The sequence below is a fragment of the Bufo gargarizans genome, chromosome 6 (assembly GCF_014858855.1).
Source record: "Bufo gargarizans isolate SCDJY-AF-19 chromosome 6, ASM1485885v1, whole genome shotgun sequence".
Classification (NCBI taxonomy): Eukaryota; Metazoa; Chordata; class Amphibia; order Anura; family Bufonidae; genus Bufo; species Bufo gargarizans.
Window position 1 is genome coordinate 34,507,091 of NC_058085.1, and position 24,519 is coordinate 34,531,609.

Genomic DNA, 24,519 nt, shown 5'->3' on the forward strand with positions numbered 1-24,519 from the left:
CCTTTATGTGTAATAAAGGGTGAATTGGAGTGGTGTTTCCTAACAATCTTTCCTCTAAAATCGATTTTAACTTCAGTTTTGTGCGTATTATTGTCAGTCTGTAAAAATGGCGTACTACTCGGACAACATCGTTCCCAGCAGTGACCTCGGAGTCCAAGATGCATCCAGACATCCTCTGTCACGATCAGTGTGGGGGGCAAACTCCACACTGAAAACAGGAGGGAAGGGGAACAGTAGCTGGACCTGGAAACTAGGGAAGAAACAGGTCACCTCCTAGACAACCCTAATCCGGGCCCTGCCTACCTATCAATATGAATAGACCTTGAAGGTAGGAATATTTAAAAGCAGGATACCTAGGCCCGGATTTCCCTATAAGGCCCTGGAATAAGTATAGGACCAGAGACAACCCATTCCTCCCCAGATGGACGAATGGAAGTCTCTGTCTTAGGTCCAGATACAACAATAGGGAAGATAAGAAATACAAACACTACACTTAACTTCTGTAGAGATGGAAGAAAAGGAACACTAGAGAGGATCTCACACCAGCTCAGCCAAACCCAAGCCAACACTGAATCAAGAGAATTCAAAGAGGCTGTTAGATTCCTCCACGCTCAGCCAATCTCCTTGATTTCCTGACATCAGTCATCTGATTGACCATGACATCCTCCCCATGCTGTTCCCAAACCATTTCAGTGGTATTTCCATCAATTTATGACCTTTTTACTGTGAACAAGACACCCTCCCCTCTTCAGAGCAGGGGGTGCCTGGTTTAATGCTCTGGTTCTTCTATTGACTATTGTTATGCTTGGGTGCTCTGTAGAGCACCCGAGCATCCCAAAGTATTCTACTCGAGCTCGAGCACCTGAGCACTTTGATGCTCGATCAACACTAGGAAAGACACATTTGTCCTTGTACTCCTTACCTGGTTGCCGCCACACACGCTTGACACCATCTGAACCAAATAAGTTTATTTTGGCCTCATCAGACCATAGCACATGGTTCCAGTAATCCATGTCCTTAGTAAGCTTGTCTTCAGCAAATTGTTTGTAGGCTTTCTTGTGCATCATCTTTAGAAGAGGCTTCCTTCTGGGATGACATCCATGCAGACCAATTTGATGCAGTGTGCATTGTTTGGTCTAAGCCCTGACAGGCTGAACCCCCACCCCTTTAACCTCTGCAGCAATGCTGGCAGCACTCATGTCTATTTTGAAAAGACAACCTCTGGATATGATGCTGAGCACGTGCACTCAACTTCTTTGGTTGACCATGGCGAGGCCTGTTACGATTGGAACCTGTTGTCACGTAGTGATGTGGGAGGGAACACCACACCAACAACACGAGGGGAGGGAAAAGGAACTAGGCCTCAATTCTACATAAAGGGAAACAGACACACCCTATGAAAACCCTAATCCTTGCCCTGACTCCTATCCGTATGAACGGACCTTGAGGGTAGGAATGTTCATACACTGGAACCTAAGACCCTGGAAACCCTGAACTGCCCTATAGTAGTGTCTGGGCTTAAGACGGCCTGTTATTTCCCTTATGAAAGAACCAGCTTCTCCCTGAGGCCTAATAACAAAAGACAGAGGGGAAACAACAAAATATAAAAGGGAAGTAACACTTAACTTCTGAAGTAAATGGACGAGTAGGAACTCAGAAGAGAACCACACACCAGCACTTCCAATACAAAACTGAAGCTATCAACCGAATAGCATAATGACTGAAGCCAGACTAAATAGAGGAGTTGGAATGACCGCTAAACTACACCTGAGACAAGAGGTGTGGTCATTACCAGCAACAATACTGAAAACAAGTGAAACCAAAGAGGCTGTCAGATCACATCACATGCAGCCAGTCACTTAGATCTTCTGACGCCTGTCACATTAAAGACTGTGACAGTACCCCACCTTCTACTGGTGGCCTCTGTACACACAGGACCGACTTAATCTGGATGAGCTCTGTGAAAGGCTTTCGCCAGCCGACTAGCATTAACATCGGCCGCTGGAACCCGCATCCTCTCCTCTGGTCCATAACCCTTCCAGTGAATGAGATTCTGGAGGGATCTACGGAGAAATCAGGAGTCCACTATCCTGGTGATCTGAAATTCCAAATTACTGTCCACCATGACAGGAGCGGGAGGCAAGGAGGACAGTTCAACAGGTTTGACATATCTCTTCTACAACAACATATGGAGCACATTATGAATCTTCAAAGCCTGAGGAAGTTCAAGACAAAAGGCTACTGGTTTAATGGCAGGGATCTTATCTGGACAAATAAACCTTGGGCCCAACTTCCAAGAAGGTACTTTCAACTTAATGTTTCTTGTGGACAGCCACACAGAATCACCCACTCTCTCAGGTCCGGACCATTCAGACGTCTCTTGTCAGCCATACGTTTATACTTGTTGCCCATCTTTTGCAGATTATTTTGAATTTTCTGCCAAATACATGACCAAGAAGAGGAAAATCATTCCTCTTCAGGTAAACCAGAAGTCTCAGTACCAGAAAATGCGCCAAATTGCGGGTGAAACCCATATGCCCCAAAAAACGGCGACTTATCAGTGGACTCCTGTCTACGGTTATTTATGGCATTTAAAGACAAAAATGAAGACCACTCCTCCTGATTCTCTGAGACAAAACATCTCAAGAAAGTCTCCAGATTCTGATTCGTGCGTTCAGTCTGTCCATTCGACTGAGGGTGAAAGGCCAAAGACAAGGACAATTGTACCCCCAGACGAGTACTGAAAGCCTTCCAGAATTTGGAAAACAAATTCATACACTGGAATATAAGACCCTGGAGACTCTGAATTGCCCTGGAGTAGTGTCTGGGTTTGAGACTGCCTGTTCTTTCCCTTATAAAAGAACCAGCTTCTCCCTGAAGCCTAATAACAAAAGACAGAGGGGAAACAACAAAATATAAAAGGGAAGTAACACTTAACTTCTGAAGTAAGTGGACGAGCAGGAACTGAGAAGAGGACCACACACCAGCACTTTCAATACCAAACTGAAGCTATCAACCACATAGCATGATGGGTGAAGCCAGACTAAATAGAGGAGTTGGAATGACCACTAAGCTACACCTGAGACAAGAGGTTTGGTCATTACCAGCAACAACACTGAAAACAAGTGAAACCAAAGAGGCTGCCAGATCACATCATGTGCAGCCAGTCTCTTAGATCTTCTGACACCTGTCACGTTGGATACCGCGACACTTGTTTTGTTAAACTGCTTTATGGTCTTGGCCACCGTGCTGCAGCTCAGTTTCGGGATGTTGGCAATCTTCTCACAGCCTAGGCCATCTTTTTTCAGATCCTCAGAGAGTTCTTTGCCATGAGGCGCCATGTTGAACTTTCAGTGACCAGTGCAAGAGAGTGTGAGAGCGATAACACCAAATTTAACACACCTGCTCTACATTCACACCTGATACCTTGTAGCACTAACAAGTCACATGACACCGGGGAGGGAAAATGGCTAATTGGGCACAATTTGGTCATTTTCACTTAGGGGTGTACTCACTTTTGTTGCCAGCGGTATAGACATTAGTTATTTACACCGTTATACAAGCTGTACACTGACTACTTTACATTGTATCAAAGTGTCAGATCTTCAGTGTTGTCCCATAAAAAGATATAATAAAATATTTACAAAAATGTCAGGGGTGTACTCACTTTTGTGAGATACTGTATATATTGTAAGAAGGAACAAGGAGCCGTCATTGACGGAAGATACGTGTCACCGAGGTTCCTGGCCTCGGTGAGGTAAGAACCGGATTTTCTTCCTGAAGTGTCAGTTCTGTAGTGCAGTCTGACACTTCAGCTGTCAGAATGGCTGTAAAGCCAATCCGGGCCGGTTCTTATTGGGAGCAGCCAAAGAGCAGGGTGGGTGGCTGTTCCCCACGGTTCCAGGCCGGGTTTTGGCTGGAATATAAAAACCCAGCCAGCATGTTCAGGTGGTGTGAATTATCCTCCATGACAGAGGAGCTGAGGAGTCTGTGGTCTGAGACACTGAGGGATCTGTTTGCGTGAGCCATAGGCTGGGGAAACAGGCCACTAAAGACTGCTGCGGACTCTGGGTGAAAATCATCTGCTGACCAGGTGACGTCTTTTTGCACTGTGAACTTTGTGTGGTGTGAACAGGCACCAAGACTGAACACTTTCTTTTGGCTTGTTTTCTTGCTATGTGTGAATAAACACTGAACTTTGATTTAAACCTTGTTTTTTGCCTCTGTACTGCGTCCGCTTACCCTGCCTACCAAAGCGAATGGTGGAGGATGCGGGCATCGATCCCGCTACCTCTCGCAGTGGCTCTGCTGGATTCAGGGAGCCTGGTGTCCCTGGTAAGAGCTGCCCTGGTGCGGCCGGCTGAGTATACTGGCCGAAAAGTCGGTGTTGTTTGCATACATGGGGACTTAAAGGAGTATCCCACCGCCCGGGTCTCTCTGTCAATGGTGGCCGGCAGGTGGATGCATGAGGTGGCCGTCGCCACAAAGCTACCATATGAATTGATCATTGGGAGAGACTTCCCCGGGTTCCCGGCACTCTGGCCGGATACGAAAGTTACCCGGGAGACAGATGTACCCCTAGCAGAGTGGCCTGACTCAGGGGGGAGGCCAGAACCTTGGGAACCCGAGTCAGAAGGACCAGCTGTAGGGGTGACCGCCACTTCGGTGGAAGAGGGGGAGACAACCCCGTTAAGTGTGATGGTGGGAGACGTAGAGGATTTGCCGCCGGGTCCTGAGCTGGCAGACCTCAATGTCTCTAGGGATAATTTCGGTACAGCACAACACCAGGATCCGACTCTATCTCGAGCCTGGGAAAATGTGGTAGTAGTTGAGGGTGAGCCGCAACAACCGGGGGCCGAATCTATGTTCCCCCGTTTTGTGGTTCAACAGGAGATGCTGTACCGGGTAAATAAACTACGGGGTGAACATATTGAACAGCTGGTGGTGCCCCAGGCATATCGCAAGCTTGTGTTGAAATTAGCCCACCAACATGTTCTTGGGGGACACCTGGGCCAGCAGAAAACGCAGGACCGGATTTTACAGCGGTTTTACTGGCCCAGTGTGTTCAGAGAGGTAGAAGAGTTTTGCAAGTCTTGCCCAACCTGCCAGATAACCAGCCCCCAGCCACATTTCCGTAGTCCTCTGGTCCCTCTCCCGATTATTGAGGTTCCCTTCGAGCGGATCGCTATGGATCTCATAGGCCCAGTACCGAAGTCAGCTAGAGGGCACCAGCACATCCTGGTCATCCTCGACTATGCCACGCGGTACCCGGAGGCGGTGCCCCTGCGTCATACGTCAGCCAAACTCATAGCTAAGGAGTTAATGGAAATGTTTTCTAGAGTGGGTCTGCCTAAGGAGGTTCTAACTGACCAAGGGACCCCATTTATGTCCAAGGTCATGAGGGAACTCTGTAAATTGCTCCAAATAAAACAGTTACGGACATCCGTGTATCATCCGCAAACGGATGGCCTGGTAGAGAGGTTTAACCAGACGCTAAAAAATATGTTGAAAAGAGCGGTGTCTAAGGATGGGAAGGACTGGGACCTTCTTCTGCCCTATCTCATGTTCGCAGTGCGAGAAGTACCCCAGGCCTCTACCGGGTTCTCGCCCTTTGAACTGCTATACGGCAGACACCCTCGTGGTTTATTGGACGTCGCCAAAGAGGCGTGGGAACAACAAACCACACCGCACAAAAGTGTAGTTGAGTATGTCACCCAGATGCAGGGACGGATGGAAACAGTGTTACCTCTGGTTAGGGAGCATATGGAGGCAGCGCAGCGAGCCCAGAGTAGGGTCTATAATCGTCAGGCTCGGGTCCGAAACTTTAACCCGGGTGATCGGGTGTTGGTTCTGGTACCGACTGTTGATAGTAAGTTCCTAGCTAGGTGGCAGGGGCCCTACGAGGTACTAGAAAAAATTGGACCGGTAGATTACAAAGTACACCAGCCAGGGAGGCGAAAGCCGCAGCAGGTGTACCATGTGAATCTGCTCAAGCCGTGGAAGGAAAGGGAAACCTGTACGGAAGACAGCCCACGACCAGGGTTCCTAGGGGAAGCGCTTTCGGCCCCTCAGTCTGAAGCAGGGGAAGCGGCTGTCACAGTGAAAATTGCTGACAGCCTCTCCTCTAAACAGGCTCAGGAAGCCAAGGAGTTCATTAGTCGGAATACGGATGTGTTCTCAGACCTCCCTGGACGCACGTCCGTAGTCCGGCATGACATTGTCACTGAGCCTCGGGCGAAAGTCCGGTTAAAACCGTACCGGGTACCCGAGGCTCGGCGACAAGCCATCACGGAGGAAGTTCAGCTAATGCTCCAGCTGGGTGTCATCGAGGAGTCAAAAAGTGAGTGGGCCAGTCCGATAGTATTAATACCCAAGCCAGACGGGACGTTGCGGTTCTGTAATGACTTCCGCAAACTTAATGAGGTGTCCAAGTTTGACGCGTATCCCATGCCCCGAGTGGATGAGCTTATTGAAAAGTTGGGCCAAGCCCGGTATTTTTCTGTGTTGGACCTCACCAAAGGGTACTGGCAGGTACCCTTGACGGAGGCTGCCAAAGAAAAAACGGCTTTCATCACGCCAGAGGGGCTGTATCAGTACAAGGTATTACCCTTTGGTCTACATGGCGCTCCCGCCACGTTTCAAAGGTTAATGGACATTGTACTCCGTCCACATCGTCGGTACGCTTCGGCGTACCTGGACGATATCGTTGTCCATAGCACCGACTGGGAAAGTCACTTACCTAAAGTAGAGGCTGTAGTGGACTCCCTTAGGAAGGCTGGCTTAACCGCTAACCCAAAAAAGTGCTCGATAGGGTTAGAAGAGACCAAGTACCTGGGGTATGTCATTGGGCGCGGAGTGATCAAACCTCAGGTGAACAAAATTGAGGCAATTAGGAATTGGCCCCGACCTGTCACAACTCGGCAAGTAAAGTCGTTCCTGGGTATGGTGGGGTACTATATGAGGTTTGTCCCCAATTTTGCTACAGTCGCCGCACCATTGACAGGCCTTTTGAAGGGACGCAAGTCAGTGACGGTCCACTGGAATGAGCAGGCGGAAAAGGCTTTCTCCGCTTTGAAGTCGGCCCTGTGTGGGTCCCCGGTTTTGGTGACACCCGACTTCAAAAGGGAGTTTATAGTGCAGACCGATGCCTCTGAGGTAGGTCTCGGTGCTGTACTATCTCAAGATATTGACGGGGAGGAGCATCCCGTTGTCTTCCTCAGCCGGAAGCTCACCCCAGCCGAGACTAGGTACAGTATAGTGGAGAGAGAGTGCCTGGCCATCAAGTGGGCACTCGAGTCTCTCCGCTACTACCTTTTGGGGAGAAGGTTCCGTCTGGTGACCGACCACTTCCCCCTGAAATGGATGAGCCAGGCCAAAGAGAGGAATGCTCGGGTCACCAGGTGGTTCTTATCTTTGCAAAATTTTAAGTTTTCCGTGGAACACAGGGCAGGCAGGTTACAAGGAAACGCGGATGCCCTGTCCCGCGTACACTGTCTGGCAAGTGTTCACCCCCTCAGGGTTGAACAAAGGGGGGAGGTATGTAAGAAGGAACAAGGAGCCGTCATTGACGGAAGATACGTGTCACCGAGGTTCCTGGCCTCGGTGAGGTAAGAACCGGATTTTCTTCCTGAAGTGTCAGTTCTGTAGTGCAGTCTGACACTTCAGCTGTCAGAATGGCTGTAAAGCCAATCCGGGCCGGTTCTTATTGGGAGCAGCCAAAGAGCAGGGTGGGTGGCTGTTCCCCACGGTTCCAGGCCGGGTTTTGGCTGGAATATAAAAACCCAGCCAGCATGTTCAGGTGGTGTGAATTATCCTCCATGACAGAGGAGCTGAGGAGTCTGTGGTCTGAGACACTGAGGGATCTGTTTGCGTGAGCCATAGGCTGGGGAAACAGGCCACTAAAGACTGCTGCGGACTCTGGGTGAAAATCATCTGCTGACCAGGTGACGTCTTTTTGCACTGTGAACTTTGTGTGGTGTGAACAGGCACCAAGACTGAACACTTTCTTTTGGCTTGTTTTCTTGCTTTGTGTGAATAAACACTGAACTTTGATTTAAACCTTGTTTTTTGCCTCTGTACTGCGTCCGCTTACCCTGCCTACCAAAGCGAATCCCCACAATATATATATATATATATATATATATGTCGCAGAGAAATGATGAAAATGGAGATTTGATCAAATCCCTTAGGGAAATGATTAATTCACGGAAGATGGTTAAAATAACATCTCTGTGGGGTGATTTCCCTAAAGAAAGTAAGTGATTTGGTTCAAATCCCTTAACTGTTTTAGTGAAAAGATGAAATAAACAAGTAAGGAGCCCTGGGAAAAAAGAAAGCAGTCGAAGGACCTTTGATTACCTCATAGACATGTGACCAGTAATGTGACCAGTAATATTGCTATGTTACTGGTCACATGGTGATGATGTCACCAAAGGTCCTTTATCCCATAGCTCTCACAGTCGCTGATAAAAGGCCCTAGCGACGCCCCTGATTCTAGGTCTATACTATTCTGGCAGGGGGACACAGCCAGGCATATCTCTGTGGGGCACACTCCTGGCCATGGGTTCAGATATAGAAAAACATCAAACTCTGACCGAAGTTGTGTCTGAAGAACAGTTTAATGAAACTATCAGGACAAAAACAAGCGGCATGATAAAGAAAAACCTTTGTGGACTCGCGAAAGGATGGAAGAAGCATCACAGCCATTGAGCAATTTAAATTAGTTCAATGACTATTGTTGTATTACCTACTCTACATTTATTAATGCATGGTTTACTAAATAAATACTTTTTATATCTAAACAATATTATTTCATATTATTATTATATTATCAACAATAGTAAACTTTTCACTAAAAGAGTTAAGGGATTTGATGACCTAGTTCTTAGGGAACATCATCTTCCGTGAATTGATCATTTCCCTAAGGGATTTGATCAAATCTCAATTTTCATCATTTCCCTGCGACATATATGTATATATATATATATATATATATATATATATATATATATATATATATATAGATCCAGAAAATGGATGGCACTCAAGTAAGATGAAAGCAAAAAATACCTTTATTCACCCATACGGTGGGTGAATAAAGGTATTTCTTGCTTAGATCTTACTGGAGTGCCATCCATTTTTTGGATCCATTGGTTGGGGTAAGAAGTCCATTCCCCTGGAACGTGCACCCGATTTTTTCATCTGAGCCAGTGCCGCCATTTTTCTTCGATATATATAGAGAGAGAGTTTCCTACAGCTCTCCTGTGTCTGTGATACAACCCCTATCTTGCTAGTGCAGATTTCCAGTCTGGCTGCGGCTCCTGATTTTCTGCTCTGTGCTGAATATCCTATGGGGGCGCTGTCCTGCTCTTTAGCGTTCTCTCATCCACATTCACCCTCAGTCAGTACCTCTGAAATATTATGGGGGGCGCTGCTGCTGCTCAGTCGTCTGCACCTGATTGCACTAGACCACAGATGTCAAACTCATGGACCTCCAGCTTTTGTAAAACTACAACTCCCAGCATGCCCTGGTAGCTTTAGGATGTCCAAGCATGAAGGGAGTTTTTTGACATCCCTGCACTACACTGCCAGGATTCCTGCTCGGAGCATACAGCTCTGTTCAGACAGGGTATTTTCTGTGCGGGTTTCAGTGCCAAAAAAAGGGCCATATCGCCACATTGTTTCTAATGGGAGCCACACGGCAGTTCATGGGGCCTAGGGATTTTACAGTGCAGTTTTCAAGAATTCATCCAAAAATGTCTGGGTGCGTTCTTAGCGCGCTCATCGTATGGCCCTTCCCAAAGCCACAGCAGCAGCCTGCTCGTGGTTTAGCTCCATTCAATGGAGCACATGAAAAGCCGCAGCTCAGCACAGGTCAGAGGCTTCTCCATGCGACCATAACCTATTAGTCCAGCAGATCCTCCAGGTGACAAGTCCATTCCTATCGGCCTCCTCAGAACAGGGTGCCGTGGGTGAAAGGCTATACTGGAGTTCTATTCACGCCGATCATTACAGGTGACAGGATTCAGGGTTTTCTGTGAGGTTTTTCTTCTACTTTCCTAGCAGTCAAAAATACCAGCAGTGGTGACGAATGGATCACAGATACCATCATCTCTTGTATCAGTCATAACTAATCTATCAAATGACCCAAATCTGCAAAACAAACTACATTTCCCATCACTATTGAGAAACACCTGGTCATGTGATCCCCTCACTCCTCCCACACATGGTCACATGATCATGACATCATGAAAGGTCCTTTAGCCCACTAGTCTCCCTCCCATCCATGCAGTGTCCAGCGGTGCAGGTGGAGGTATGTGTCCAGTCACTGCCATCGTCTGTCAGGATTACAGGGGCAGGTAATGACTGGAGTGTATGGGCTGCCGGGAGGTGTAGGTCATGTGACTCTGGGACGTGTGGTGATGACGTTAGGTAAGTGCTGTGATATCAGGGTCTCTGTGGTCTCCTGTGTGGATTAGGTTTAGGGTTATTTTGGGGGTGACCTGAGGATTATTTGGGGGCGGGGCTACAGTCTCCTAGCAACCCTGGGGTAGCGGTATCATTAACCCCTTCTGGATCAAATTCCAAGAGCCATAACTTTATTAAATCCTCCTGTACAGCAGCCGTACGAGGCTTGTTCTCTGGGGAGGAGTTGTCGTTATAATCGGCTCCATTTTGGGGCACACGTAACTTATTGATGAACTTTTAGTAACTTTTCTGGGGGGAAATGGTAAAAAGTAGCAATTCCGCGACCACTTCCAGCATTTTATATTTCCGCAGGTCCCTGTGAAGGATAACGGACGTGTGAGAACAGAAAGTTGGGTCTCCGCACACCGGACCCTCGCAGGACGCACGGAGCGAGAACAGCAGGAGAGACGGAGAATTCCAGCCCCAAAGTAATAGGAAAACGTGATTTTCTGTCCTTCCACGTCCCTGCAGAGACATTGTGAAGCTTCTCCTCCATCTCCACCGCTCAGCCATGGCAGAAAAGTAAGGGAGACGCAGAGGGAGCTCTAAGAAATGTCAGCTAATACCAATCCGGGTCTAAGTCACATGACACAATTAGAGGGCGGCGTGCACATGACAAGGCATGTAACATGCTAAATACACACGAGTCCCATAGGATTATCACAGGAGAGGAATCTGTATCCACATTTTGTTTTATTTTTTTATTTTTTATTTTTTTTGGGGGGAGGGGGCAGATGAAGCAATAAAAAAAAAAAAGTTAAATCACGTCTTTTGCTTTTTCATTTTTTCCCCCATTACTCATACGGGATATGTATTTTTTATTTCAATAGTGCGAGCATTTATTTTTTTATTTTCAAATGGAGAAAGAGAGTGATTGGAATTTAGATTTTTTTTTTTTTTATCTTTTTTTAAAAACTTTAACACTTTTCTCTTACACTTTTTTAAAAAACTTTTTACATTTATTTTAAGCCCCCTAGGGACTGATCACTTGTTCAGGGCTTCACCATAGTAGGCCTTTGAGTGTTCAGAAGGCCCAAGGCTGCCATAGCAACCCAACTGCCCCAACAATCTTACCAATAGGATGCTGTTTGCTCCCCCGGAGCACATCGATGACTTTGTCTGAAGGGTTTATTGTCTGTGATCGGCATCATTGGAAAATCTCAGCCTCTGCCACCAGATGTCTGCTGAGTGGGTCCCATCTTTAAAGACCCGACTTCCGTCATACATGTCCTTTGATGTTGGAAATGGGTTAACATGTACAGATGAGTTCGGAGCAATGAAGGCGGGACATTCCCTACGGCGCCATGTTGTCCCCTCCCTCTGATCACTAAACCCCTCCTATCTCTTGGTGACTGGCATGGCCAGACTTCTGAGAACTGCTCTCTCCTGGCCCCCTAATCTCGCCTGTGTGGCCAAATGTTTACACTTCATAACAGGATAGGTATGCGATAATATATTGGCACAATGCCTGCCGGGCACACTGCCGCTCCAGTAAACACAGTCTACAAGAGGAGGAGTCTGGCACCAGAGTAAGCCCAGGTACGATCCAGTGCCGGCATTGCACTCTGCCTTGTGGTGCTGCCGGGGGTGGGAGTTAGAGGAAGTTATAAGAGTGGTGAGTGCAGTGGTGATTGTGTGTATCTCCCACTCCAAGTTACTGCAGTTATGAAACACAATTTATTTATTGTGATTAAAGAGTTTCAAAAAGTTTGATATATATTATTTTTGCCATCACAGCTCTGATGCAGGCGGTCTGATACATCTCCCCATTACTCCTGCACAGTTCCAAAAGGTTATTTGATCACTCTAAGGTTAAACATGCTGCCTTAACAAGCTGTTCACCTCATCTTCCAATCCATAGAAAACAAGAGAACATAATGTCTACAATTTATTATCTCCTCCAGTGTCTCCTCTTATTATCTCCAGTAATCGTATTTTACATGGGATTTTGTAGGATTTTACATCGTCTCATCTTCTCTCCATACAGGTTCCTACAATACAGGATCTACTCAGTGGAGATCTTCTATATCAGATCCTTCTCCTGACTGACCTATCAAGGATGGACAGGGACAAGATGGCGGAGAGTATAATAAATCTCACCCTAGAGATCCTCTTCCGGCTTACTGGAGAGGTGAGAGATTCTGATGATGTCACATTACATCATCTTCTCTATGTTACTAACAGATGGACATGACTTGAGAGGTGAGGGACTCTGGAGATGTATGGAGTGATATTTATTACTGTGTCTCTTCATAACCAGGACTACACAGTAGTGAAGAAGACCTCTAGTGAGAGCTGTCAGGACCCTGTGTCTGAAGGATGTGGAAGAACCCTGAGCCCAATCACGGGGCCTCCACCTCACTCCCTGATACATGAGGAAATCAATAGAGAGAAGATCCTAGAACTCACCAACAAGATGATTGAGCTGCTGACTGGAGAGGTGACACTGCTGGGAATGCTGGGACATTATACAGGAACACTATGAAGGGATCTGGGTGATGACTGTATCATTGTGTTGTCAGGTTCCTATGAGGTGTCAGGATGTCACCATCTATTTCTCCATGGAGGAGTGGGAGTATTTAGAAGGAAACAAAGATCTGTACAAGGACATCATGATGGAGGATCACCGAACCCTCACATCACCAGGTAATAGACATGACTAAATACACATGTCCTCTCATTATCTGTATGTAAGGAATGAATTCAGTCACTGGATGTGTTTCCTACAGATAAGGAAGAGAGAAGAACACCGGAGAGATGTCCCAGTCCTCTTCTTCCACAGGCTGGTTCAGAAGAACATCACAATGTTCCACAGGATGATCAGGTAGATGCAGATAAGGTCTCATGAAATGTCCCCTATGGTCTGTAGAAGGCTGTGAAGATCTTGTGTTCAGTCTTGTTTTATCCACCAGTATTATATGTTTTATCCTTGTATAATGAGAAAGGTGGAGATGGCAGAATTACAGCTGACCATATCACATGTCGTCTGGATCTTCTAACTATTTTCTCATTATGAAGACTGCTGGTTGGAATAATGAACCAACAGCTCGGATTTATACAGGCGACCTATAGATATTTGGGTCAGATAACAGTCATTTTTGGTTGTCTTTCTAATTACTGATCATTTCTGGTGACATAAAATCTTCCACACGATTTCTCCAACCGTCTGATGACTTCTACAATATTTGTTTCACAGCTTGTGAATCCGGGTGAAGATCTGAACATTATATATGTTACAGAGACATATGCAAGGGGTGATGAGCAGAGTATAGAGGACATTCCTACAGATGACCACCCAGGTGAGTAGTAACAACTTTGTATTTTGCCTGGTTGACAGACTTTGAGAGATACTGCATCATTGGACTGAGAGAAGCAGGATGGTTGTTTTACCGAATTGCCCACCATCTAGACCGTTTTAACATAGCTAACTGGAGGTTTAGAAGCAGCTGTTATGTAAGGGCTCTGGACAGCCCAGGCAGACCACCAGTGGAGAGGATCGTTTGATCTGCCAACAAACATGAGCAGCTCCTACAGTTTAGTTATCCACCATCCAGACACAGGTGCCACCTTCACTACACCTGCCTGTCTCTGGCTGGATCATTTCCAGGTCCTTAGCAGAAGGAAATTTGGTGTCACAGCACCCATTACTTGTCAAGCCATTGACAGTCAGCCACCATAATCCTTGTTTGCAGTTGTGTCATGAATAAGAAACCAGGACTGCTACAGACTGAAAATATAAAATCTTTACAACAAATCAAGGTTCAGTTTGGGATCCGACGACGGTCGGGTTCAATTATGGAAGCCTCGTGGTGAGCACTATCACCTTGTTTGTCAGGTTCCATACCTTGCTGCTTCTTATACCACTACACAGCCACAGATCTCCTTTCTGCCAGGTTCCATATTGTTCTGCTGCTGCTGGCACTACTACTAACCCTACAGAGCTGCACAAATCCTGCCTTTTTTCAGGTTGCAGACTGTTCTGCTGTTACTGTTCCTGCTATTATTGCCACTACTACTACCTCTACACTGCTGCACATCTCCAGAATTGTCCTTCAGGTTCCATACTGTACTGCTGCTCCCAAAAGGTGTTAATTTTTGGACTGCTTGTTCAGAACAAACCAAGTTTTTTTTTAATACTACTGTGTGTGTGTGTAAGATATATATATATATATATATATATATATTATATATATATATATATATATATATATATATATATATATATATAAAACATGGGCAGACATCTTTCCCCCATAAGGCATAGTTTTTGAACAGCTTCTTCAGAACTAGCCGTTGCTTTTTCCAATACTACAGTGTGTGTGTATAAACATGGGCAGGCACCAGCCAATAACTTTAAATTTAATTTTCAAAACCATAACAAATCCGAAAGTGCAGTGTGTTTTTAAACAGACTTCTTGTTAATACCATCAACCATGCACTTACCCATCTCCATATACACTCACCTAAAGAATTATTAGGAACACCATACTAATACGGTGTTGGACCCCCTTTTGCCTTCAGAACTGCCTTAATTCTACGTGGCATTGATTCAACAAGGTGCTGATAGCATTCTTTAGAAATGTTGGCCCATATTGATAGGATAGCATCTTGCAGTTGATGGAGATTTGAGGGATGCACATCCAGGGCACGAAGCTCCCGTTCCACCACATCCCAAAGATGCTCTATTGGGTTGAGATCTGGTGACTGTGGGGGCCATTTTAGTACAGTGAACTCATTGTCATGTTCAAGAAACCAATTTGAAATGATTCGAGCTTTGTGACATGGTGCATTATCCTGCTGGAAGTAGCCATCAGAGGAAGGGTACATGGTGGTCATGAAGGGATGGACATGGTCAGAAACAATGCTCAGGTAGCCCGTGGCTTTTAAACGATGGCCAATTGGCACTAAGGGGCCTAAAGTGTGCCCAGAAAACATCCCCCACACCATTACACCACCACCACCAGCCTGCACAGTGGTAACAAGACATGATGGATACATGTTCTCATTCTGTTTACGCCAAATTCGGACTCTACCATTTGAATGTCTCAACAGAAATCGAGACTCCTCAGACCAGGCAACATTTTTCCAGTCTTCAACAGTCCAATTTTAGTGAGCTCATGCAAATTGTAGCCTCTTTTTTCTATTTGTAGTGGAGATGAGTGGTACCCGGTGGGGTCTCCTGCTGTTGTAGCCCATCCGCCTCAAGGTTGTGCGTGTTGTGGCTTCACAAATGCTTTGCTGCATACCTCGGTTGTAACGAGTGGTTATTTCAGTCAACGTTGCTCTTCTATCAGCTTAAATCAGTCGGCCCATTCTCCTCTGACCTCTAGCATCAACAAGGCTTTTTCGCCCACAGGACTGCCGCATACTGGATGTTTTTCCCTTCTCACACCATTCTTTGTAAACCCTAGAAATGGTTGTGCGTGAAAATCCCAGTAACTGAGCAGATTGTGAAATACTCAGACCGGCCCGTCTGGCACCAACAACCATGCCACGCTCAAAATAGCTTAAATCACCTTTCTTTCCCATATTGACATTCAGTTTGGAGTTCAGGAGATTGTCTTGACCAGGACCACAACCCTACATGCATTGAAGCAACTGCCATGTGATTGGTTGACTAGATAATCGCATTAATGAGAAATAGAACAGGTGTTCCTAATAATTCTTTAGGTGAGTGTATATTGCTGTCACTCTAACATGACTATTGAAAGGGGTACAGTCCTGGTAGACCCCAGAAAGTCGTACAAAATTTTGCAGGGCAATATGAGTGCTTTCAATTCAGATTCAATTTATAGATAACTGAATTTAATCTTCCGACTAGTTTGTTATAATCAGACCCAAAGGGAATTTCAAGAAATTTGGTAATCTATAATTGTCTCATCTTCTTCCCCTTAAGGTTCCTACAGTATAGGATCCGCTGAGTGGATATCTTCTAGAGTACGTAAGATCCTTTTCCTTATTGACCCGTCAAGGATGGATAGAGACAGGGACAAGATGACGGAGAGTATAATAAATCTCACCCTAGAGATCCTCTTACGGCTTACTGGCGAGGTGAGAGATTCTGATGATGTCACATTACATCATCTTATCTATGTTACTAACAGATGGACATCACTGGAGAGGTGAGGGACTCCGGAGATGTATGGAGAGATATTTATTACTGTGTCTCTCTTTATAACTAGGACTACACAGTAGTGAAGAAGACCTGTCAGTTCCCTGTCTCTGAAGGACGGGGAAGAACCCTGAGCCCAATCACAGGGCCTTCACCTCACCCCCAGATACATGAAGAAATCAATAGAAAGAAGATCCTAGAACTTGCCAACAAGATGATTGAGCTGCTGACTGGAGAGGTGACACTGCTGGGAATGCTGGGACATTATACAGGAACGCTATGAAGGGATCTGGGTAATGACTGTATCATTGTGTTGTCAGGTTCCTATAAGGTGTCAGGATGTCACCATCTATTTCTCCATGGAGGAGTGGGAGTATTTAGAAGGACACAAAGATCTGTACAAGGACGTCATGATGGAGGATCACCGGCCCCTCACACCACCAGGTAATAGACATGACTAAATACACATGTCCTCTCATTATCTGTATATAAGGAATTAATTCAGTCACTTGATGTTTTTACTACAGTTAAGGAAGAGAGAAGAACACCAGAGAGATGTCCCAGTCCTCTTCTTCTAAAGGATAAGTCAGAAGAACATCAGAATGTCCCACAGGATGATCAGGTAGATGCAGATAAGGTCTCATGAAATGTTCCCTTTGATCTGGTCATTTTTGGCTGTCATTCTAATTACTCATCTTCTCTGGTCACATAAAACATTCTACACGACTTCTCCAACCGCCTGATGACTTTTACAATATTTATTTTACAGCTTGTGAATCCGGGTGAAGATCTGAACATTATATATGTTACAGAGACAGATGTGAGGGGTGATGAGCAGAGTATAGAGGACATTCCTACAGATAACTGCACAGGTGCGTAGTAACAAGCAGATTCTACGTATTTACTACATGCGTAGTAAAGCAGATTCTACACATTCCCTGGATCAAATAATTATATGTTAATTTTGTAAGCTCTGTGTTCTGTCAGTTTTTTCAGCTGAAATACAAGTTGAAGATTGATGAAAATGTGATAACTTTATACTGTAACATAGTAACTTGCTGTATTTTCGCGCTATAAGACGCACCTAGGTTTTAGAGGAGGAAAATAAGAAAAAAAATGTGAATATGCCACCCATTCAGACCTCAGATCAGAGTCCCAATGTGCATACGCTGTCTAACACGTAGACAGAATTAGTAAATGTGCCCCACTGTGAATAGTTATTTTCTAATATAACCCCTAATTCCTATTGTTAACACTACATGATGTCCCACAGGGTTGGCTGGGTTCTGACCTATTCTACTTTCGATGAACTCTCATTTAGCAGTTACAATTAGAAACAAGCAAATTTCTTAAAATTTGTTTGTGGTCTGATTCTATCAATTCAGTCATCCGATTCAATTTAACCCAAATAAATTAGGGCCGAATAGAAAGTGCCCCAATTCCCTGAAAAGTCGTGTATGACACTCCCAGTCTCTGTATCCAACCCTTTTCAAGCTCTTTCATCCCAAGGCAGCATTAGTAATATCATACTGACTGTGAGATATATGGCTATGGGAAAACCTATAACAGCCGTGGGTAACAAACGGCCTGTTTAGGGAAAAAAACTGCGCTATCAGAATTGTTTTTATATTTTAAAATTAAAGGGGTTGTCCGGGTTCAGAGGCGAACCTGGACATATCCCCGTTTTCAGCCAGGCAGGCTCCCTGACTTGAGCATGCTCCAGTGCTCTCCCTTGCCTTGCGCTGGACTTCGCAGGGCAAGGGCTTGTTTGTTTACTTTGGTACACTGCTAGGCGGAGGCTTCTACCCAGCAGTGTGTTCGGTGACATCACCAGCTCTGAGGGACAGGCTTTAGCGCTGCCCTAGCCATTTTACAGGCTAGGGCAATGCGAAAGCCTGCCCATCAGTGCCGGTGACGTCACCGGGCTCACTGCTGGACGTAAGCCTCCGTCTAGCTTACACTATGGAGATTCCGGTATGTCCCCAGATTTTGCCCTGCGCGATTCAGCGCAGGGCAAGGGAGAGCATCAAAGCATGAAATTCTCCGATGCCCATTTCAGGGGAGCTGCCTGAGTGAAAATATGGGTATGTCCGGGTTTCACTCTGAACCCGTACAACGTCTTTAAGAAAGCAGTCTTAAATTATACTTTGGGGAGCAGCAACAGGTTTCTTCTTACGTTAACAGAAAAAAATACAGAAACATGAAAACAGGACATGGAAGGAGATATGCAGCTGTGTATAGGTAGTAGTAGCTTCAGCAGCAGTACGTGATAGACAGGCAGACAACAACCTCTTTGGGCCAGTGATAAATAGCCAGTACCCACTATTAGTAATGGCAGGTCTATTCATCAGCAGTAGCTGGAAGTGTATGAAAAGCATCACAAATCCATGATTTATTTTCACAAATGTATTGTCCACTGCAGTGTATAATAACTTTATAAACTTTGAAAAGAAAGACACAGACTAATACACAGATCATCCAATTTTTTTACGAAACTGTGAAATGCTTTTTGGGGAAAAAAAATCACTTAGTGTCCAGTACAATATACAGTAACTGTGAAACCTAGTCTGTAATAAAGTTACATTAGGAAACTTTTAAATATTATTTTTTTTTTAATAAATGGTCAGTTGGATAGAGTTTACTACAATATATGGTAACTGTGATGCGGAACAATATGTCAGATGCACTAGTCAGTGATCAACTGATTTTTATTTTTTATTCTTTGAAATACTTTTTAGAAACAAATGGTCAGTTGAACAGAGTACAATATTCGGTAACTGAGACGCAGACCAATATGTCAGGTGTTAGTCTATGATCAATTGAATTTCTTAAGTATGTATGAGGGTCAATTGGACACAAGCCAGTACAATATACATTAACTGTAAAAGACCAATATATTAAGTAGTCTAGTCTGTGTTCAACTGATTTTTTTTCCAAGAAACTTTGAAAAAATAAATATTTTTTATTTTTAAAATTGTCTTTTGGAAAGAGTCCACTATAATATACCATAACTGTGACACAGACAAATACGTTCTGCACCAGGATTAAGTAGATTTGGGTGAAACACATGAATACTAAATTGAGTAGTATAACTATAAGGGTGCATTCACACGGCCGTATTTTTGGCTGCGGAACGGGTGCGGACCCATTCATTTCAATGGGGCCGCAAAAGATGCGGACAGCACACATAGTGCTGTCCGCATCCGTAGATCCGTTCCGCGGCCCCGCAAAAAAGATGGAGCATATCCTATTCTTGTCTGCAATCAAGAATAGGCATTTCTATCATAGGGCCGGACCACCAAACACATACGGTCGTGTGAATGTAGCCTAAATGCTACAACACCCACTCAGAATGGCTGTCAGCTTCAGACAGCCTCGCTAGGTTACACAATGACAAACTGACTTCTGTCAGTTAGTAACTGGCTATTGTCTACTTCTCACTGTGAAAGATCCCCTCTCCCTTTCTCTCTCTGTATTCTGTTTTGTTTTAAGAGAAGATCTCTGTTCTGTGGCATATTTCCTGTTCCTCCGAAATATAAGCCCAGAAAACACATGCATTTTTGGGTTGAAATGTTATATAGTACTTATGACACATCCACTGAGTCATCAGTATAGTCCCTCCTGATTGGCTAAGGTTGACTGCAGGACATAATGGGCAATTTATCCTGCTGGGACAGCACCTGGGGTCATGTGATCCTTCAACTCTGTGTTCTCAACAATTGAATGGTGGTCGCAATGTTAAGCGATTTGTAAGAGACATATCCCAGAAGTTTTGGATTTGTGGGAAAACAAAGATTTTGGGAAATGTCACAGGGAATTCGATTGGTGTTACTGCAATCATGACTTTTTATGATAGACAGGCAGACAACAACAGTGGCATCTTTGGGCCAGTGATAAATAGCCAGTACCCACTATTAGTAATGGCAGGTCTATTCATCAGCATCAGCTGGAAGTATATGAAAATCATCACAAATCCATTATTTTTTTATTTTTTTTCCAATCTTTCGATCTGTGAAATGGCAGAGACCATTTTGAGTGGTTTCTGCAGGAATGATCCCAAATGCTTAAGGAATCGCTGGAAAAAGCTTTTGGAAATTTGTAGTTAATTTGATTTGTGCTGAACTGACTCATTCATTTCTAATGCAATCATGGCTTTTTATGAAAAAGGGAGAGTCTAATGACGGAGCCATCATCACGGCAGGCTAAACAGTTAAAATAAAAGAAGGCCCATCTCTCAACACTGGCTGTATCTTGCCTGCTATCTATACAGAAGTCAAGATTTTCTTACCCAAATAAATAATCAAGAGCACTTTGCTTGTTGTAATTAAATGGGTTATCCAACGTGTAAAACATCTCCCCCAATGCCCGGGCCCCTCATGTAGATGGTACTTACCCAGCTCCCTGGCACCCGCGATGCTTATTCCCGTCGGCCTGCTATTGGCTTCCCCCCTTCGCCGGATGTTTTGATCTGTGCGGCGGTCATGCGGGAAGCAGGAGCTACGCGGGTACTGGAGAATGGAGTAAGTACCATCTATATGAGGGGCCTGGGCAGTGGGGGGATGTTTTACAATGATTACATTGTTTTAAAAAAAACCATTGAGGAGTTTCCCCAGTGGTCAGTGAATGCTTGCTGTGGTTTCCGATGTCCAGTATCACTCATGTCTTGTGGAAGACACTGCTGCAGATTCTTTTGCATCCCGTTTCTAAGATCTCCCAGTGCCCCATATTTGTGATGACAATAATAATTAGCCAAACTAGCATCTGCAATTTTTGGTGATGTTTCTTATATAAATTGTTTAGACAAGGCCAGGAGTAGATTATAAAGGACAATGAAATATAAAGCACTTTTTCTTGTTTTTATTGAGTCCTAGCCTCAGCAAATAATTTATTTATTTTTTAATTGAAAACTACACATGCTAAACTAGCTTTACATTTGCTCCAAAGCTATAATTTCTTCATGCCTGACCATTGTGATCGTCCTCTCTACATGTAGCCATCAACTGTAGTGAGACGGCCACCACCTAATAGCACTGATTCATAGTCCTCGTTATGATTTTCCACTAAGAATTTTATTAGAAAAGAGTGTTCGTAGGCACATTGAAACCTATGAAGATGCTGACTTCAACATAGAACAACCTTGTGACCTAACGTCATGATGTTCTACTTTGATTTGAGGTCTACTGATAGCTTGTGATCTGTTTTCCCATCATAGAGTTAATAATTGTATTTTGCAAAAAGCCTTGCAATTTGTATACACACATCTATATACAGAAAAGTTATAAAATATCAATATAATGTTAATGTCCTAATATTAATAAACTGTGTCTTCTGTGCAGATGATCCTACCAAGAGCCCAGAGGGACATCTGATGGCTTCATATTTCAAAGTTAATAATCATGGTATAACAGAAGATACATATAAAGAGCATTTCATTATATCAGATAGACCCTCCATCCCTCTATCACAGAAGAAAAGTCGCACAAGGGGTGATAAACATCAAAGAGGTCACAAAGTGAGAAAGCCATTTTCATGTTCAGAATGTGGGAAAAATTTTGTGTTAAATCAGCTCTTGTTATACATCAAAGAATTCACACAGGGGAGAAACCGTTTTCATGTTCAGAATGTGGGAAATGCTTTATCCAGAAATCCGTTCTCATTAAACATCAAAGAACTCACACAGGGGAGAAACCATTTTCATGTTCACAATGTGGAAAATGTTTTATAAATCAATATAATCTTGATAAGCATCATAGAAGTCACACAGGGGTGAAGCCATTTTCATGTTCAGAATGTGGGAAACATTTTAGTGTTAAATCGGCTCTTGTAATGCATCATAGAATTCACACAGGGGAGAAGCCATTTTTATGTTCAGAATGTGGGAAATGTTTTATCCAGAAATCAGATCTTGTTAAACATCGGAGAATTCACACAGGGGAGAAGCCTTTTTCATGTTCAGAATGTGGGGAATGCTTCAACCAGAAAGCATATCTTGTTAAACACCAGAGAATTCACACAGGGGAGAAGCCATTTTCATGCTCAGAATGTGAGGAACGTTTTAACCAGAAAGTACATCTTGTTAAACACCAGAGAACTCACACAGGGGAGAAGCCTTTTTTATGTTCAGAATGTGGGGAATATTTTAGTGTCAAATCAGCTTTTATTATACATCATAGAATTCACACAGGGGAGAAGCCATTTTCATGTTCAGAATGTGGGAAATGTTTTAACCAGAAAACACATCTTGTTAAACACCAGAAAATTCACACAGGGGAAAAGCCATTTTCATGTTCAGAATGTGGGAAACATTTTAGTCATAAATCAGATCTTGTTAGACATAAAAAAATTCACACAGGGGAGAAGCCATTTTCATGTTCAGACTGTGGGAGACATTTTTGTCATAAATCGCATCTTATTAGACATGAGAGAACTCATACAGGGGAGAAGCCATTTTCATGTTCAAAATGTGGGAAATGTTTTAACCAGAAAGCATATCTTGTTAAACATGAGAGAATTCACACAGAGGAGAAGCCATTTCCATGTTTAGAATGTGGGAAATGTTTCATGGATAAATATAAGCTTGCTAGCCATGAGAGAAGTCACACAGGTGAGAAGCCATTTTCATGTTCAGAATGTGGGAAATGTTTTAGTGTTAAATCAGCTCTGGTTATACATCAAAGATTTCACACAGGGGAGAAGCCATTTTCATGTTCAGAATGTGGGGAATATTTTAGTGTTAAATCAGCTTTAGTTATACATCAGAGAACTCACACAGGGGAGAAGCCGTTTTCATGTTCAGAATGTGGGAAATGTTTCATAGATAAATATAATCTTGCTAAACATGAGAGAATTCACACGGGGGAAAAGCCATTTTCATGTTCAGAATGTGGAAAATGTTTTACCCAGAAATCAGATCTCCTTGCACATCACAGAATTCACACAGGGGAGAAGCCATTTTCATGTTCAGAATGTGGGAAATGCTTTAACCGGAAATCAGCTCTTGTTATGCATCAAAAAATTCACACAGGGGAGAAGCCATTTTCCTGTACAGAATGTGGGAAATGTTTCATAGACAAATATAGGCTTGCTAAACATAAGAGAATTCACGCAAGAGAAAATTCATTTTTATGCTAAGAATGTGAGAAATGTTTTACTGACAAATCCCATCATCTTGCACATCAAAAGCTCATCAAAACTCCTCAGGGAAGCAGCCACTTTCTTTAATTTTATTAACAAATTCTACTTGGGGAAAAATTTAATTGTTACAGTCAAAGTAAAGCCATATTTTATACGTGTGGAAAAACATTAAATGATGATTACTGTATGGAGGGGTTAAAGGGCATCTATCACCACATACCTGCACAGTAATCAAAATCACTTTTTCAGATATCTACTTGCCTGCTGATTTAAACACACTTTCCACCAGTCTTGATTAGTGTTCCCATTCCAAATTCCTGCTTTTATTTTATGCAAATGACTTGTTTGGTGCAATAAATGCATCGACGTTGCACCTCCTAGCTTCTAAAACTCAGCTCCATTTAGCTTTTGGACGCCCCTCACCAAGCTTCCAGGGCCAGGGATGGGAGATGTAATCTCACCTAGGGATGTGTTTTTGCACGTGCACCGACACTGAATCAGTGCATGCGCAGTACAGCCCTGATGCTTGCCACAGGTACTTAGTACAGATGTCATTAGCCTTGACAAGCATCAGGGCTGAACTGTGCATGCACTGATACCCGAGCTGAGGGGTGCAGCCAACAGCCAAAGGGAGTGGAGCTTTAGTTCTACAAGGAGAAATGGCGATGCCCTTGTTGCTCCAAGCAGGTCATTTGCATAAAGTAAAAGCAGGAATGTCTCTGTAATGAGGCAACTGATTGAGATAGAGGAAAGTATGTTTAAAACAGCAGGCAAGCGCACATTTGAAAAGTCATTTGATTATTATG

General features: G+C 44.0%; 2 protein-coding genes and 1 long non-coding RNA gene across 3 annotated transcripts in view; 2 read left to right on the plus strand and 1 right to left on the minus strand.

Annotated features, from left to right (window-relative positions):
* LOC122941932 overlaps window positions 1-24,519 on the plus strand; it is a 275,413-nt gene that overhangs the window by 213,672 nt on the left and 37,222 nt on the right. The window contains 4 exon segments of the mRNA XM_044299430.1: window positions 13,664-13,710; window positions 17,396-17,451; window positions 21,916-22,134; window positions 22,137-23,705. Of these exon segments, the coding sequence (XP_044155365.1) occupies window positions 13,664-13,710; window positions 17,396-17,451; window positions 21,916-22,134; window positions 22,137-23,705 (1,891 nt within the window).
* LOC122939925 (zinc finger protein 501-like) overlaps window positions 1-24,519 on the minus strand; it is a 551,407-nt gene that overhangs the window by 107,012 nt on the left and 419,876 nt on the right. The window lies entirely within an intron of this gene.
* LOC122939943 lies at window positions 10,285-12,760 on the plus strand. Its single transcript, XR_006390206.1, has 4 exons — window positions 10,285-10,431; window positions 10,780-10,989; window positions 12,455-12,598; window positions 12,728-12,760. It is a non-coding gene; the product is annotated as an uncharacterized LOC122939943 (long non-coding RNA).